Consider the following 14,606-nt stretch of genomic DNA (forward strand, 5'->3'; position numbering starts at 1 on the left):
TATATAAGTAGTCAAAAATTCAGTTTTTATTGTGTATGTAAGTTGATATTTCCCATGTTTACCATTTGTTTTTATCAAAATAGATAATTAAAAACCTTCTAAAACATTGGGTATCACCATAACTTGTACAAGATATTGGAGCTGTTAATTGGTTTGTACAATGGTTACCATTGCTAATTTTTAGAACGTCAATGGGACCTTCAGGAAATAATATGTATACCTCTTGGAAGAAATACTCTAAGCAGTGCCAGATGGCAAACTGATATTACAAACATTTTAGAAATTTAATGCCATCTTAGTATAGTGGTTAGTACACATCGTTGTGGCCGATGAAACCCTGGTTCGATTCTAGGAGATGGCAATTTTTTTGCATCCCAAATTTATCTTAATACATAAACTAGCCTTATCAACTAACATCGATCTTGTATAGTTAACATAAATTCTATCACAATCGAATATGTATTATAACTACAAACTATAAACAACTGAAAAAAACAACATTAATCTATGCACATACTTCGTTAACAGAAAATACCAGGGTACCGGAATCTGTATCGTAACTTTCAAGCTTCGAACCCGGAACCTGTTTGAACTTGTGGATTTGTCTCTTGACCATCTCATGATTACCATCAGTGATTGGCATTTTAGTGGCCTTGTCTATTGGGAAGCAACTGTACAAAGTTACCTTAGCACGAACATTCATTCCCTTCGTCAGACTGCCATTTGGATCATCTTTTATTTCTACACTACATGTTCTTGGACTAAACCTAACAATTTCACCACATAACAAACCCAAGGGTATGCCAGATAAGTCGACTGGTTCAAGAAATTTAACCTTACCGTACTTTTTATGGCCAATGACCAAGTTGGAAACTTTCCGAAGTTTTATTAATGAGTATCCCGACAAAGTTTCTAACGATGGAGAAATAAAATAGTTATCATCGACATAGGAAATGTCATCTAGGTTTAATTCATCCTCAACTTTAACTTGAGTTATTTGAGATGGCATGGGTGAAGTTGTAGATAGTGTTGACATGGTATCCAAATTGCTGCTAGATATTCTGGTCGTATCCTTAACTGTTGGAGTCTCTTGAGCTCTATCAAATATAGATTCCGAACTTGTAACTGAGTCCTTATCAGTATCCGAGCTTGACTTACCAAGAGAAATAATTCCAATATCGGTATTGCTATCTTCAATATCTTCTTGTTTTTTCTTATTAATCACCAATGTCTTGAAGGAGACACTATGTGGATTGTGGATGAGTGATTCAACACCCTTTATCGCCTTGTCCAATTCATTAGCTGCTGGGTTCTTAGTTGAAACTAACGCAGTACTATATGTCTTATTTAAAGAGGATGCAACGGGACCATGGATTCTAGATAATGCAACAGGTTGTGGAACCGTCGAGTGCCTATGGAACAGTGGTTGGGATTTTACAGAGGTCTTTGCCTTATTAAAAGAACTATTCTTTCCAGTATCAGCAACAGTAACTGTGGCCTTTTCAGGTTCAGTTATAGAAGGTGGCATTGTGATTCTTGAGAATAACTCTTGCGTACCATATGGGTTTTGGTTAGCAATATTTTGCTGCAATTGTTGATATTGCTGCTGCTGTGAATTCTGTTGGTTGTTATTACCTAAAGTGTTTCCAAGAGTGGATACATTGTTATTTCCAAATAAACCACCTGCGGAAGCACCTCCTGCATTCATTGCTGACTTATTACCAAATAATCCGGATGAAACATTGCCACCAGTTCCGTTGGATTGTCCAAATAACCCCCCAACAGGAGCAGCAGGTGTTTGAGTTTTGTTACCAAACAATCCACCACCTAATGTGTTGGGAGTATTGTTTGCTGTAGCATTTCCAAACAAACCACCAGTTGTGGTGTTAGTACTATTAGTTGCATTAGCATTATTACCAAAGAGAGAACCTGCTGAAGTAGTAGCAGGTTTGTTGCCGAATAAGCCACCTGCTGGTGCAGCAGGTTTTGCTCCGAAAAGACCACCGCTCTGTTGTTGGGTATTATTTTGACCGAACAATCCTCCCGATGTTTGTTGTGCATTGTTAGATTGACCAAATAATCCACCTGAAGGTGCCATCGGTTTGCTACCGAACAGTCCACCTGCTGGAGCAGCTGGTTTATTACCAAATAAGCCACCAGATGGTTGCTGAGCTGTGTTGGATTGTCCAAATAATCCGCTAGATTGAGGCTGGTTGGTATTGGATTGTCCAAATAAACCTCCAGATGGTTGAGTAGTATTGGATTGTCCAAATAACCCTCCAGATGGTTGGCTGTTGTTGTTCTGTCCAAATAATCCACCCGATGACTGATTATTCGTATTGGCTTGGCCAAATAATCCTCCTGTTTGTTGGGTGTTATTATTTTGACCAAATGCATTATTAGCTTGGCCGAACAATCCGCCAGTAGTAGCAGCAGGTTTGGCACCAAAAATACCACCAGCTTGTTGTTGGTTGTTGTTTTGACCAAATAGGCCACCCGATTGTTGGTTAGTGTTATTATTGTTCTGACCAAATAATCCTCCAGGTTGCTGGCTGTTGTTATTTTGACCAAAAGTATTATTATTTTGACCAAAAAGACCACCTGCAGAAGATGGCTGTGCAGCGCCAAATAGGCCACCAGATGGTTGCTGAGTTGTGTTGGATTGTCCAAATAATCCGCTAGATTGAGGCTGGTTGGTATTGGATTGTCCAAATAAACCTCCAGATGGTTGAGTAGTATTGGATTGTCCAAATAAACCTCCAGATGGTTGAGTAGTATTATTTTGACCAAATAACCCTCCAGATGGTTGGCTGTTGCTTTGACCAAACAATCCACCAGATGGTTGGTTATTAGTATTTGTTTGACCAAACAATCCTCCACTGGCTGGTTTATTTGCTCCAAATTGAGAACTTGTATTTGTTCCAAAATTACTTCCAAATGCATTATTAGAGTTAGCGGAACCAAACATTGAGTTTTGAGCCATGTTATTTTGACCAAATAGATTGGAGGTATTGGTAGGCTGAGTACTGTTTATGCCAGTACCGAAAGCATTGTTTGCTGCGGTGTTTGAAAATTGGGAACCACTTGACCCAGGATTATTGCTAAATTTACGATTTGCTTGATAATCTTGAAATCTTAATTCTTCAAAAGAATAATTCCTATACTCAGGCATGCACGTAATACTTTGAAAATGATTCATTGTCCCTGTAGTATTGTCCTTTTCCTGTGATTCCATAAATGGTTTAATCCCCGTACCCAAGTTACCGCCAGCAGAACTATTAGTAGAACCTGCAGTAAGTGGGTTATTACCAAACAACATGCCTCCAGTATTATTAGTTTGGCCAAATGGCGAGCTCGCGTTGGCAGGATTGTTATTATTGGCATTAACACCAGCAGTATTATTATTCATACCGAACATAGTATTGGCATTATTACCACTACTATTAGCTGAATTGAAAGGATTAGATCCAAAAGTGGCTCCGGCAGTATTACCAAAGGAACTTCCCAAATTCGATCCGAATGAACTTGTGATTTGAGTTGGAGCATTGTTCATACCAAATGGACTAGCATTGTTATTAGGCTGTGTTGTACCAAAAGGTGAAGGCGCATTTGTCGCAGCAGGCGCACCAAAAGGCTTGTTGGTACCACCAAACGTATTAGAAGTCGATCCAAACATAATGCGAAGCACTGAAATTTCTTGATAATCAACTCACTAAGAACTCTAGGATTGCAAAATAATTGCAGGAATTCATTCAATATACACACAGTGCATATATAAGTTAAATCAATGAATATATGTCATGGTTCTTTTATACAAATCAATTCCATGTCTTCTATAGCATCGTTTTCGAAAAAACGTTTCGTCAGTTCAAATATCACGTCGCACGAGACGCTACCAAAACAAATTGGCGACGACGTAATATGGCAATACAGACATCTCCATTCAATTGTGTCATTCGTGTTAGGTCTCTCGCTCTCTATAAGTAGCCAGAGAGCGATCACTTAACTTAATTTATAATCTACATTTATTGTTATTTTGAGACAAGCAACTGCTTTTCTATAATGGAACTTAGATAATGATATATTTATATATTTATATATTTACACCCTAATGAAGGATCTGACAGAATGGTACACACACCATAGGAAAAGAAAAAGATGAAGATAGAGGTAGGAATGAGGGAGAACATGTGTGTTTTGCTTACGTTGTCCATAGACGAGCAGTGTTATCTGCACCAGCAGAGAACAACCAAGCTTCTCTTGGATGCCATATGGTATCTAACACACCCAGGCTGTTTGTGATTTTATGGCCTGTTAGTTTCTTTAATGGAACAATCATTGGGTTCTTCATCATGTCATCGTATACAGTTGCGTGGAAAATATGAATGAAACCATCATCTGAAGCAGAGGAAAATAATGGCAATCTCTTGTGGAAGTTGACAGATCTGACTGCTTTATCGTGGAATCTTAATGTCTTGTATGGTGTGCTGGCAAGATCCAAATCGTGCCACAATACTCTCTTATCGTACGAAGATGCAATAACATTATCACCTCTTGGATGGATGTCAATCTTTGATAACCAACGTGCACCAGGTAATAGCTTTTTAATCAACAATTGTTGAGACAAATCGTAAATTCTAATATATCTTTGAGAACATACAAACAATTGTGGTTTGAATGGATGGAATTTAGCATCAACGATTATACCCTTAGATTTTCTGAATGGAGATTGTGTTAAATGTTTAGACATTTGATGAATCAAAACAGACGTGTGACCAGAGTCAGGTTGAACTGTGACGAAATAGTCACCCTTTCTATGCCATGATAACTTCTTTACTGGTTTCTTACATGTAATGACAATGCTAATATCTTGGGCAAGTTGTTTCTCTGATGGTTTGTTCCATTGAGCAACAATCTTTTTCATGGCAGCACCTTCTTCTGCGTCTTCATCTTCTTCAACGTTTATACCTGCTTTCTTAACATTACCGAAATTATCGAAACCAAAACCATATTCAATCTTTGTCTTACCGTGATTTTCAATTTCAAAACCAAAGATTGGTGGAACTATTAAGTAAATGTTGTCACCCACAGCAACGGCCAGAATACCAGTTTCCTTATCAGGATTCCATTCCAAACATTCAATATGATCATCTGTGTTTTCTTCAACGTCTACTAAAGTAACCTTGTAGACTTCTCTGCCGGTCAAAATTTCCCAAATTCTAACGGTACCGTCATCTGAACCAGTTGCTAGCCATAGACCGGATGGATCGATCGACAAAGTACGAATTCTACCTTGGTGGCCAGCATAGATGGTGGAACCACGGATTGGGAATGGTCTCAGATCCTTTGGAGAAGGAAGTTCTGGTATCAAAGAATCAGGGTCGATATTTAGTTTGTTTTTGCGAACACGAGGAGCTAGATATAAATCTAGGGATCTTTCAAATCTTTCTCTAATAGATTCAGTATAACCTGGAACTTTTCTTAGTGCTGAGTATTTTTGTGGAAGGTATTTTTTCTCTTTCTCGCTATATTCTGTATTCTCCCATTCTTCTTGTTCTTCCTTTGTCAGTAAGTATTCTTCTGGTGGGTTATAACTCTCATCGTTTGTTGGTGGTGGCAATTTAGGAGCCCTTAGAGTCATTACATGATCTGGCATTTCTTCAGCATCACCCCATAGATCAAAGTTATGATTTTCTTCTTCTGCTCTCATTTCCTTTAATTTCTTTGGAGGAATAATACGACCTTCCCTGATAGCTCTAACGATTTTCATGACCCTCTTAGCTTCATGTTTCGAAGGAACGAATCTCCTCTTTGGTTCAGGAATAGCGGTGACTGGCATTATTTCTTCATGTCTTGTGAACCAATCGATCAAAGGTTCGTATGGATTCGTGCTCTCGTCAGTTTGTTCGTTTCTTTGAATTTTCGAGATCAGTTCCAGCTCTTCCTGGGATAGATTCAAACTCGAACCCGATTCTTGATCCAAGAGACCTGTCCAACCTTCTGGCAATTCAATTTCATCCAATAATTGATCCAAAGCGGAACCTTTGGCTGGTCTCATGATTCTCTTACCGTTGATATCGTAACCAATATGTGGCATTTCGTCGTATGCAGATAAGGGAATATTACCAATAGTATTCTTAGTTTCAACATCACTATCATCGCTATCATAAACAGCATCAATTTCAGGCTTGATGACTCTAACAGAACCATCTGAATACTTCGAGATGATATGAGACATGTCTGCAATGTTTTCCAACTTAACCCCGGAAAGTTTATCAACCATAGAACCAGTGTCGTTGTCAGAATAGTCTGAAGTATTGTACTCTTCATTTTCGGCATTTTCTTCATCTTCAGCTAACAACCTATTGAATTCAGCGTCTGAATCGTCTTCGTCCTCCTGTGCAGACGCAAATTCCTCTTCTTCCTCATCGTCCTCGTCATCGCTGCCTTCCGTCAAACCAGAACCCATCAAATCTTGAACATCATCTCCTTCATCATCAATATCATGAACAGACCTTTTCTTAGAACCTTTACCATTAGCCAATACTTTATCAGTCATCGTTTTCTTAGCCGTTTCAAACACACACACACTCAGAGAGGAAGAACAGCAAACAACAAAAACACTGCACTCTCAAATCAGTACCTTTTATATAGCTATAACTACACCAACCATCAATCCAAAACATCGAATTAATGGTTGTTCTATGGTACATTTCATTACGAAGCTCATCGCAAAATTGAAAAGTTTCACTTTTTTGAAAAATTTTCTACCGTTACCCGGATCTGCGGATTTGTTCACCAAAATTTTCAGAAAACTGGAAATTTAAAGCTTTGAAAGGTGAATAAAGTCAATAAAAGATTAAGAATAGCTGGTAAACCGTTGTCATTGGACGTAAGATGGTAGCTAGTTTTAAGATATTTAAGATATATTTGTGGAGTATTTGATCGGTTCTGATTCTGATTGGTATTATTCTGTTTTTTTTAAGGAGAATTTGACAAAGGGATCAAAATCTAAGCATTTTTTATTTTTGACACATATACACCCTGCTGCCCCCTCAGTCACCCACACCGTTATTTTTGTTTGATTGTTGTTTTGGTAAGAGATCTTTGGTGTTTTTTTAGTATTTTATTGAATCGATACCTATACATATAAAATGTCGTTCACTTTTCAACAGGAAGAGGCTATCTTTCGTTCGGCTGATATGGTTTATATTCAATTGTATATACCGTTAGAAATCTCAAGGGAGGTGGTCTCGTTACTAGGTAATTTGGGGAATGTCATGTTTAGAGACTTGAATTCGGATGTATCAACGTTCCAAAGAAATTATATTGGTCAATTGAGGAAATTCGATGATGCAGAGAGGTTGCTGACTTATATGTCGGATGTTTCTATGCAACATTCTGTTGCCATGTGGAATTACACTTTGCACGTAGATCAAGAAGGTGAAAGTATTACTCCAAAACCATTGGCACAAGTTATTGATAGTTTGAATATAAATAGTATCAATGAGGTCAACGAGATCATAGATGATGTCATTGGGTTTGAATCCCGTTTGAAACAATTGAACGACTCTTTGTTAGGTTTGAAAGAGAACCTGGCCACTCTCATTGAGAAAAGACAGGTTGTTTTCCAATGTGGGAGGTTCCTAGAGTTTAATCAAGGTCTTCCAGGAAGGTTGTCCCGTGAGAGAAGAGACACAAGTGGTGGTCTACTGAGTTTAGATAACGTAAGTGAAACTTTAAGTGATGCGTTCTCATTCGACCTAGATGAAAATAATTTCAATTATAATAATAGTGATAGCAACAACAACGATAATGTAAATATTGATACTTTGGATGATCTGGAACAAGGGGCTCCGGAGGAGAATGGCGATTATGCTGAGTTTCATTTTTTCCAAAATGGGTTTCATAACCAATTCATAGTAGTCGGTGCTTTAGAGGCCAATAAAATCGAAGTATTAAATAGAATCCTATGGCGTTTAACAAGAGGTAATTTATTCTTTCAAAATTTCCCAATCGAGAACTCGAATATTAATGCTAACGTCCCAGGTGAACCAGACGAAAAAGGAGAAAAACATTGTTTCATAGTGTTCACTCATGGTGAAACTTTATTGAAAAAAATTAACCGTGTCATCGAGTCTTTAAACGGTAAAATATACTCAATGGAAAACTTCAGATCACATTCAAAAATACAAGAATTGAATGACCAGATCGATGAATTGACACAAATTGTAACTGCAACAGAACAATCTCTACATACAGAATTACTAGTCATCAATGACCAACTGCCTATATGGTCCGCACTAATTAAAAGAGAAAAGTATATTTACGCAACTTTGAATTTGTTTAGACCAGAATCCCATGCATTACTAGCCGAAGGTTGGATACCTTCGAATGAAACAGATTCAGTATCGAACGCACTAAAAGAACATAGCGAATCAATCGGTTCAGAATATACCCCAGTGATAAATATCATTAAAACAAATAAATCACCACCAACTTACCATCGTACTAATAAATTCACAGGTGCTTTCCAATCTATTGTTGATGCGTATGGTATTGCATCTTATCAGGAAGTCAATCCTGGTTTAGCGACAATTGTTACATTTCCTTTCATGTTCGCCATTATGTTCGGTGACTTAGGTCATGGTTTTATATTGTTTTTGATCTCTTTATATCTGATTTTCAACGAAACTAAATTTGATAAAATGCAAAGAGATGAGATTTTCGATATGGCTTATACTGGTAGATACGTCATATGTCTAATGGGTGCATTTTCAATCTATACGGGTTTGATGTATAATGATATATTTTCGAAACCTTTAACTCTATTCAAATCTGGCTGGGAATGGCCTTCTAACTTCAAAAAGGGAGAATTGATTGAAGCTTCAAAAATAGGTGTCTATAGATTTGGTATTGATTACAATTGGCACGGGGCTGATAATTCACTTTTGTTTACAAACTCTTATAAAATGAAATTGTCTATTTTGATGGGTTTTATTCATATGACATATTCATACATGTTTTCTTACGTCAATTATAAGTATAAGAACTCAAGAGTTGATATTATCGGTAATTTCATTCCAGGTTTAATCTTCATGCAATCGATTTTCGGTTATTTATCAATAACTATTGTGTATAAATGGACAAAAGATTGGATAAAGGATGGTAAACCAGCTCCAGGATTATTGAACATGTTAATTAATATGTTCTTGGCTCCAGGAAAAGTAGAAGAACATTTATACTCAGGTCAAGCATTTGTTCAGACAGTCCTATTACTTGCTGCTTTGGTCTGTGTACCTTGGTTACTATTATACAAACCTTTGACTCTAAAAAAGCAGCATGCCATGGCAACCAGTCAAGGGTATCAAAACGTTCAACAGCAAAGATATAATGAATCTTTGATGGAAACACAATCCACCTTCGAGGAAGATGAAGTTATTATCACAGATTCTAATGAGGAAGACCATTCGGACTTTAATTTTGGCGATATTATGATTCACCAAGTTATTCATACAATCGAATTTTGTTTGAATTGTATTTCACATACAGCCTCATATCTGAGATTATGGGCATTATCGTTAGCACACGCACAATTATCAAGTGTTCTGTGGGATATGACAATCGCCAATGCCTTCACAGCTTCTAATCCCGGTTCTATCTTATCTGTTGCCAGGGTCGTGTTTCTATTTGGTATGTGGTTTATCTTAACCGTGTGTATCCTGGTTATGATGGAAGGTACATCAGCTATGTTACACTCCCTACGTTTACATTGGGTTGAAGCAATGTCGAAATTTTTTGAAGGTGAAGGTTATGCATATGAACCATTTTCATTTAAGAGACTATCTGAACAGTAAAAAATATAATTTTAATAAAATATTTAACTATGTAATATCAAATATTCAGCATAAATGATATAAAATCAAGTGCAGTTAATAAACTAGAAGTGGATATTATCGATACGCTCCTCAAAAATCAGTATAATAATGTTTTAAAGGAAATATAAACATAGAAATTCAGAGCTGCAGGTGATTATTTATGAAATATACATGTAGTACAGTAATGGCCACACGTTCAAAGCTGGTTAATTATAAATAATAATATTGAGCTTGTAGATGATCAACTATATCACTTCCGTTGTCAGGACTAAGTGTTACAGAGTGTTTACAAGTATCCTATTCTTCTTCAGAGGAGAATGAATAATTAAACAGAACAAGGACTCTCACGTACGACTAGTTTAAAAAATAATATACGTAAATGAAGCTGTTTATTTTTGATAATGCAGAAACAGGTAGATATTCCCATAAAGTTTGTAACGATTCGAATTTATTATGAAAATTATATGATGTTACTTCATTTAATCTATAATTCATCGTGGCTCATGGTTTCTTCACCAGTTACATCATTATTTGCTGTGGTGCTGGAGACCTTAGACCTTTTGGCTCTGATTTTTCTCTTTTTTTGTTGAGTAGAATTAGATTTTGATTCTGATTCCTCTTTCAAAGATGTAGTTTCGTTAGAGCTTTTCTTATTCTCCCTTTCGCTTTTAACTTTTTGTCTTGCTGCTTTACGTTCAATAGATTTTATTTTTCTTTGAACAGTCGATTTTAATTCACGAATACGATAATCATGAGATGCAACAAAAGCTTTCATCAATTCTTCCATTTCTAAATACGATTCTTCAAAGGATAAACTAATTTCAAACAATGTGGATTTTGGAAGTGTTTCAATAACACCACCTTCCAATAAATAGTTTATAATATAGTTCACATCCTTGAATTTTATTAAACTGTTCTCAAACATGAGAATAGACTGTGATAATTTCGAAGGTAAACGAATACCTTCAAATAACTCATCAATATCAATATCAACCTCTTTATTCATTTCCTTTAACTCAGAAACAAATAAGCTCAACGAGTCGTTATACTTCTTGATTAAAGCTAACAATTCATCCGACTTATTTAACATTCTTTTGAATTCTTCTTGATCTAATTTTTCATTCAAGGTTAATACATAAAATTCAACTTTTTCCTTTAGGTTTTCAAGAATTATTGCTTTATCCATAATTAAATCTTTAGTAATATCTTCTTGCAAACCCTCAAACCATTCCAGGTATTCAGGCGTAATCTTTTTTAATTCTCTATATTCAGTTAAGGATTCAACCTTCACATCATCCACACTTTCTAGAAAACTTAATGTATTATATAATAAGCCTTCAAAAACATTTTTAATTTCATGTAATTCAAATCTCTTTGCATCTGCGTTGTTCATATTAATAATACGCTCTCTTATGGATTGGACATTCTTTGAAGCTAACAATTGAGATTCAGATTGGCTCGAAAACACAAGAGCTGGTAAATTTATATTATCTTCACTAATTTCAAATAATGAAGTTCTTTCTAAATTGATATTTTTAGCAACTTTTTGAGTTTCATTATACTTCAAATAATCCTGCAAACATATCACGTTTACTTCATCAAGATCGAAAAATCTTTCTTGTGATAGTGAAAATGTAGCCTTCAATGCAAATCCATATTCACACTCGGTTAAGTTATTACTGTTAATCAAACCTTCATATTCTATTGTAATATTCTTAAAATTGAAATCGTTTTCAAAGAGCTTTAGTTGTTGAGATTTTGGTAATTCTGATACAGTTTCTAAGATAAATGATTGGGTCGATGGATATTTTGAACCTTTCTCAAAAACTTCACCTTTCTTTGTAGACTCCGAGGTTAAAATCGAATATGAGTTAATTGAACGTTCAATAATATTTAATGGTTTTGTTCTAAATGAGTTAGATAATTTTACACCTCTAATAGTGACACCATTTACTGCAGACTCATCCGAATTGACATTACGTAACAATTTATCTTCACCTACAAATTCAATTAGGCTTTTTTGAATTATTGGAACTCTTTGTGAGCCTCCAAATAAAATAACACCACTTAAATCTTCCATCGTAATTGTATCTTCCCAAAGTTGATCATTCATAGAATCTTTAATTGGATTAATAGATCTTTTACATAAAGATTTAATTGATTCTTCAAATTCAGTCCTCGAAACGGTGGCACGGAAATCAATTTCATCGATAATAGATTCAATAGTTATAGATACGTCCATGTTGGCACTCAACACAAGTTTAGCCTTTTCTGTTGCTTGATAAATTTTTGCCAGAGATTTTGGATTTTTGTCAAGCTCCTTAGAAGTGAATTCAGTATGTTCTTTTAAAAATTTATTTTTTATCAAATTAAATAGTGCCAAGTTAAAGTCAGAACCTCCAAGATTTTTATCATAACCATAACCGCCTATCTCAATCTCAACTGGTTCTGAGGTATTGGCTGGTCTATTTAAGGAGAACAATGTAGCTTGTGTACTGCTTGCTCCCATATCATATATCATATAATATACCTTTGTATCTGCTGGAGAGTCACGATTCTTTAATGCAAAATTGATTGCTACGGATAAACCATCACTCACCAAGTATGTTGGTAAACGATCTGTAGTCATATTGCCAATTCTCAAAAGAGCGCTTCTTTCATTGAATCCAGCAAAATCAGGGACTGTGATAGACAACTCAGTCACTCTATCAGTATTCAAACTATCATTTATTTCTAGTAATTCGTTCGCTCTTTTGACGATTTCTTGTATATTCATTGCAACTAGTTCCTCAGCTGTGTATTCCTCATCGAATACAGAAAATGAAATCGAATCCCAGTTCGATGGTATAATCTCAACACCAAAATGCTTTTCTTTGTACTGTTGCAATTCAAATTCATCATCAATCGTCTTACCTAGTAATGGTTTCAAATTTAATAACGTATTTTGTGGGAATCTAGTTGATAACGAGCCAATTGCTGACCCGAATATACGTTCTAAACTGGAGTTATCTGAATTCAATGACTTGAAAGCTATACCAGAAACATCCTTACGTTTAGACTCTGGTGTCAAAACGATTTCTAAAGGAGCCTTTGGCGATACAATCATAGCCTTGATATTTTCATAACCAAAATCAATACCTAAAATAGCACCGAATGCGTATTGATTGATGCAAATTAAAACAGTAACCCAAAACAATTGGTTACACTTCATTTTGCTTGATGATTATTTCAAATTAATTAAAATAGGATAGTTGATACTATTGTGGTAGCTGGTGTTTCAATTACAATTTATCTGGTGTAAATTAGATCTTTTTAAAATTGATAGAGTTTTAATAGAAATATTTCAATTATGTTACTTTTAACAATGCGTTAAGATGCTTTCTCGGTTGCTGATAAACAGTCAGCTGTATTAAATATATATATCTATATATATATATATAGATATATATATATATATACTTGTAATCATTGATTATTTGGTTGATTGATTGATTGAATGCTGTTACATATTGAATTCTAATAAATTTATGAATATGGATTTTTGGATTCTCAATCAGTATGCTAGTAGTTATATGGTATGGTGAGATCGGATTTTGTTAGATGCTCAACTAGTAAAGTATATATATCAGATGGGATTCTTGCAACAAACCCTACGCCCAATCTTATTATCTCATCAGCTTCAAAGTTGGGCATATCTCTTGTTAGCAAATTCATTGGATAATCTGATTCCATTATTTTGTCTCGGTTGGTTACTAATAGTGAAACCACAAATAATATATTCATATGAAAGCCATATGCAAACATAAAATCCCATAGTTTACATACTTGATCTAATGGTTTGTTACAACTTGAGAGTGTCAATATAGATGGCAACCCGTATATCTCTGCTGTTAGCAGGTTATCACTTAAAAACTTGCTTAATTTTGGATCGATGATTTTTAAACATATATCTAGTAATTTGGCACCATTGTGTGCACCTGAGATATTGCTGTTAATGTACGTCGGTATTATATTATAACATAGTGATGAAAACAATTGAAAAGCCATGGATTCTGAAGGACAGGAGTATAATAGCGGTGCCAATATCAGATTCATGCCTTGAACATATGTGCTGACTTGTCTATTGTTTCTATTTCTTGAATTAGCATAACTTGAAGAATTATTTTCATCCAATGACGTATTGGCATCATTTCCATCATAATTATTAATATGTTCTTCTTCCTCTGCTCTCTGTAGTGTCTGCCATGCAAAACATGAAAGACATCTTATCAGAGACTCTTCTGAAACTGTCTTCTTAAAAATGGGGTCCGTTTGTAATGTTCTGAATGTATCGTTCTTGATTTTTTGTAAAATAACAGGAGGGCAAGGGCCCAGTTGCACTAGAGCCATATACAATTGTGTTGACCTTTCCATGGAGGTCTGGGATAGAATTGACCAAACGTTAGACCGGAGCCTCTGTTCTCTTTTATTTGTAGCCACAGGCAACCCTTCGCATAAAATCAAATATCGAAGTTGCGACAATGATGATTGGATAAGCAAAGGAGATTGTTCGATAAACTGTTCAATTGATGACATTTTCGTGTACCATAAGTATTTTGATCCTGTCTTGTATACCACTTTTTGCCCAATCTAGATGAAACAAATTCAAAATAAAGTTATCTTATTAAGGCTCACTGCTAGACTTGCACTGCCAATTGTAAACTAGTTCAAATATTAACAGCACTCACG

The 14,606-nt window shown here is 35.5% G+C and overlaps 5 protein-coding genes and 1 non-coding gene across 6 annotated transcripts; 2 read left to right on the top strand and 4 right to left on the bottom strand.

The window, feature by feature from the left end:
• Positions 1-289: 289 nt before the first annotated feature.
• On the top strand, positions 290-361 carry TPHA0Ntrna5H. Its single transcript has one exon. It is a non-coding gene; the product is annotated as a tRNA-His (tRNA).
• Positions 362-505: 144 nt separating this feature from the next.
• NUP116 (FG-nucleoporin NUP116) lies at positions 506-3,676 on the bottom strand (the record flags this gene model as incomplete). Its single annotated transcript, XM_003688320.1, has 1 exon — positions 506-3,676. The coding sequence occupies one exon, from the start codon at positions 3,674-3,676 to the stop codon at positions 506-508; it is 3,171 nt and encodes a 1,056-aa protein (XP_003688368.1).
• A 525-nt stretch (positions 3,677-4,201) lies between these two features.
• On the bottom strand, positions 4,202-6,559 carry ERB1 (ribosome biogenesis protein ERB1; the record flags this gene model as incomplete). The annotated part of the gene is made up of 1 exon (XM_003688321.1): positions 4,202-6,559. One exon carries the CDS (start codon positions 6,557-6,559, stop codon positions 4,202-4,204), a length of 2,358 nt encoding a protein of 785 aa, XP_003688369.1.
• A 595-nt stretch (positions 6,560-7,154) lies between these two features.
• On the top strand, positions 7,155-9,857 carry STV1 (H(+)-transporting V0 sector ATPase subunit a; the record flags this gene model as incomplete). The annotated part of the gene is made up of 1 exon (XM_003688322.1): positions 7,155-9,857. One exon carries the CDS (start codon positions 7,155-7,157, stop codon positions 9,855-9,857), a length of 2,703 nt encoding a protein of 900 aa, XP_003688370.1.
• A 505-nt stretch (positions 9,858-10,362) lies between these two features.
• Positions 10,363-13,089, bottom strand: TPHA0N01560 (uncharacterized protein; the record flags this gene model as incomplete). The annotated part of the gene is made up of 1 exon (XM_003688323.1): positions 10,363-13,089. The coding sequence occupies one exon, from the start codon at positions 13,087-13,089 to the stop codon at positions 10,363-10,365; it is 2,727 nt and encodes a 908-aa protein (XP_003688371.1).
• A 350-nt stretch (positions 13,090-13,439) lies between these two features.
• Positions 13,440-14,453, bottom strand: BUB2 (Bub2p; the record flags this gene model as incomplete). Its single annotated transcript, XM_003688324.1, has 1 exon — positions 13,440-14,453. The coding sequence occupies one exon, from the start codon at positions 14,451-14,453 to the stop codon at positions 13,440-13,442; it is 1,014 nt and encodes a 337-aa protein (XP_003688372.1).
• Between the last annotated feature and the right edge of the window lie 153 nt (positions 14,454-14,606).

Source organism: Tetrapisispora phaffii, chromosome 14, assembly GCF_000236905.1.
Source record: "Tetrapisispora phaffii CBS 4417 chromosome 14, complete genome".
NCBI lineage: Eukaryota > Fungi > Ascomycota > Saccharomycetes > Saccharomycetales > Saccharomycetaceae > Tetrapisispora > Tetrapisispora phaffii.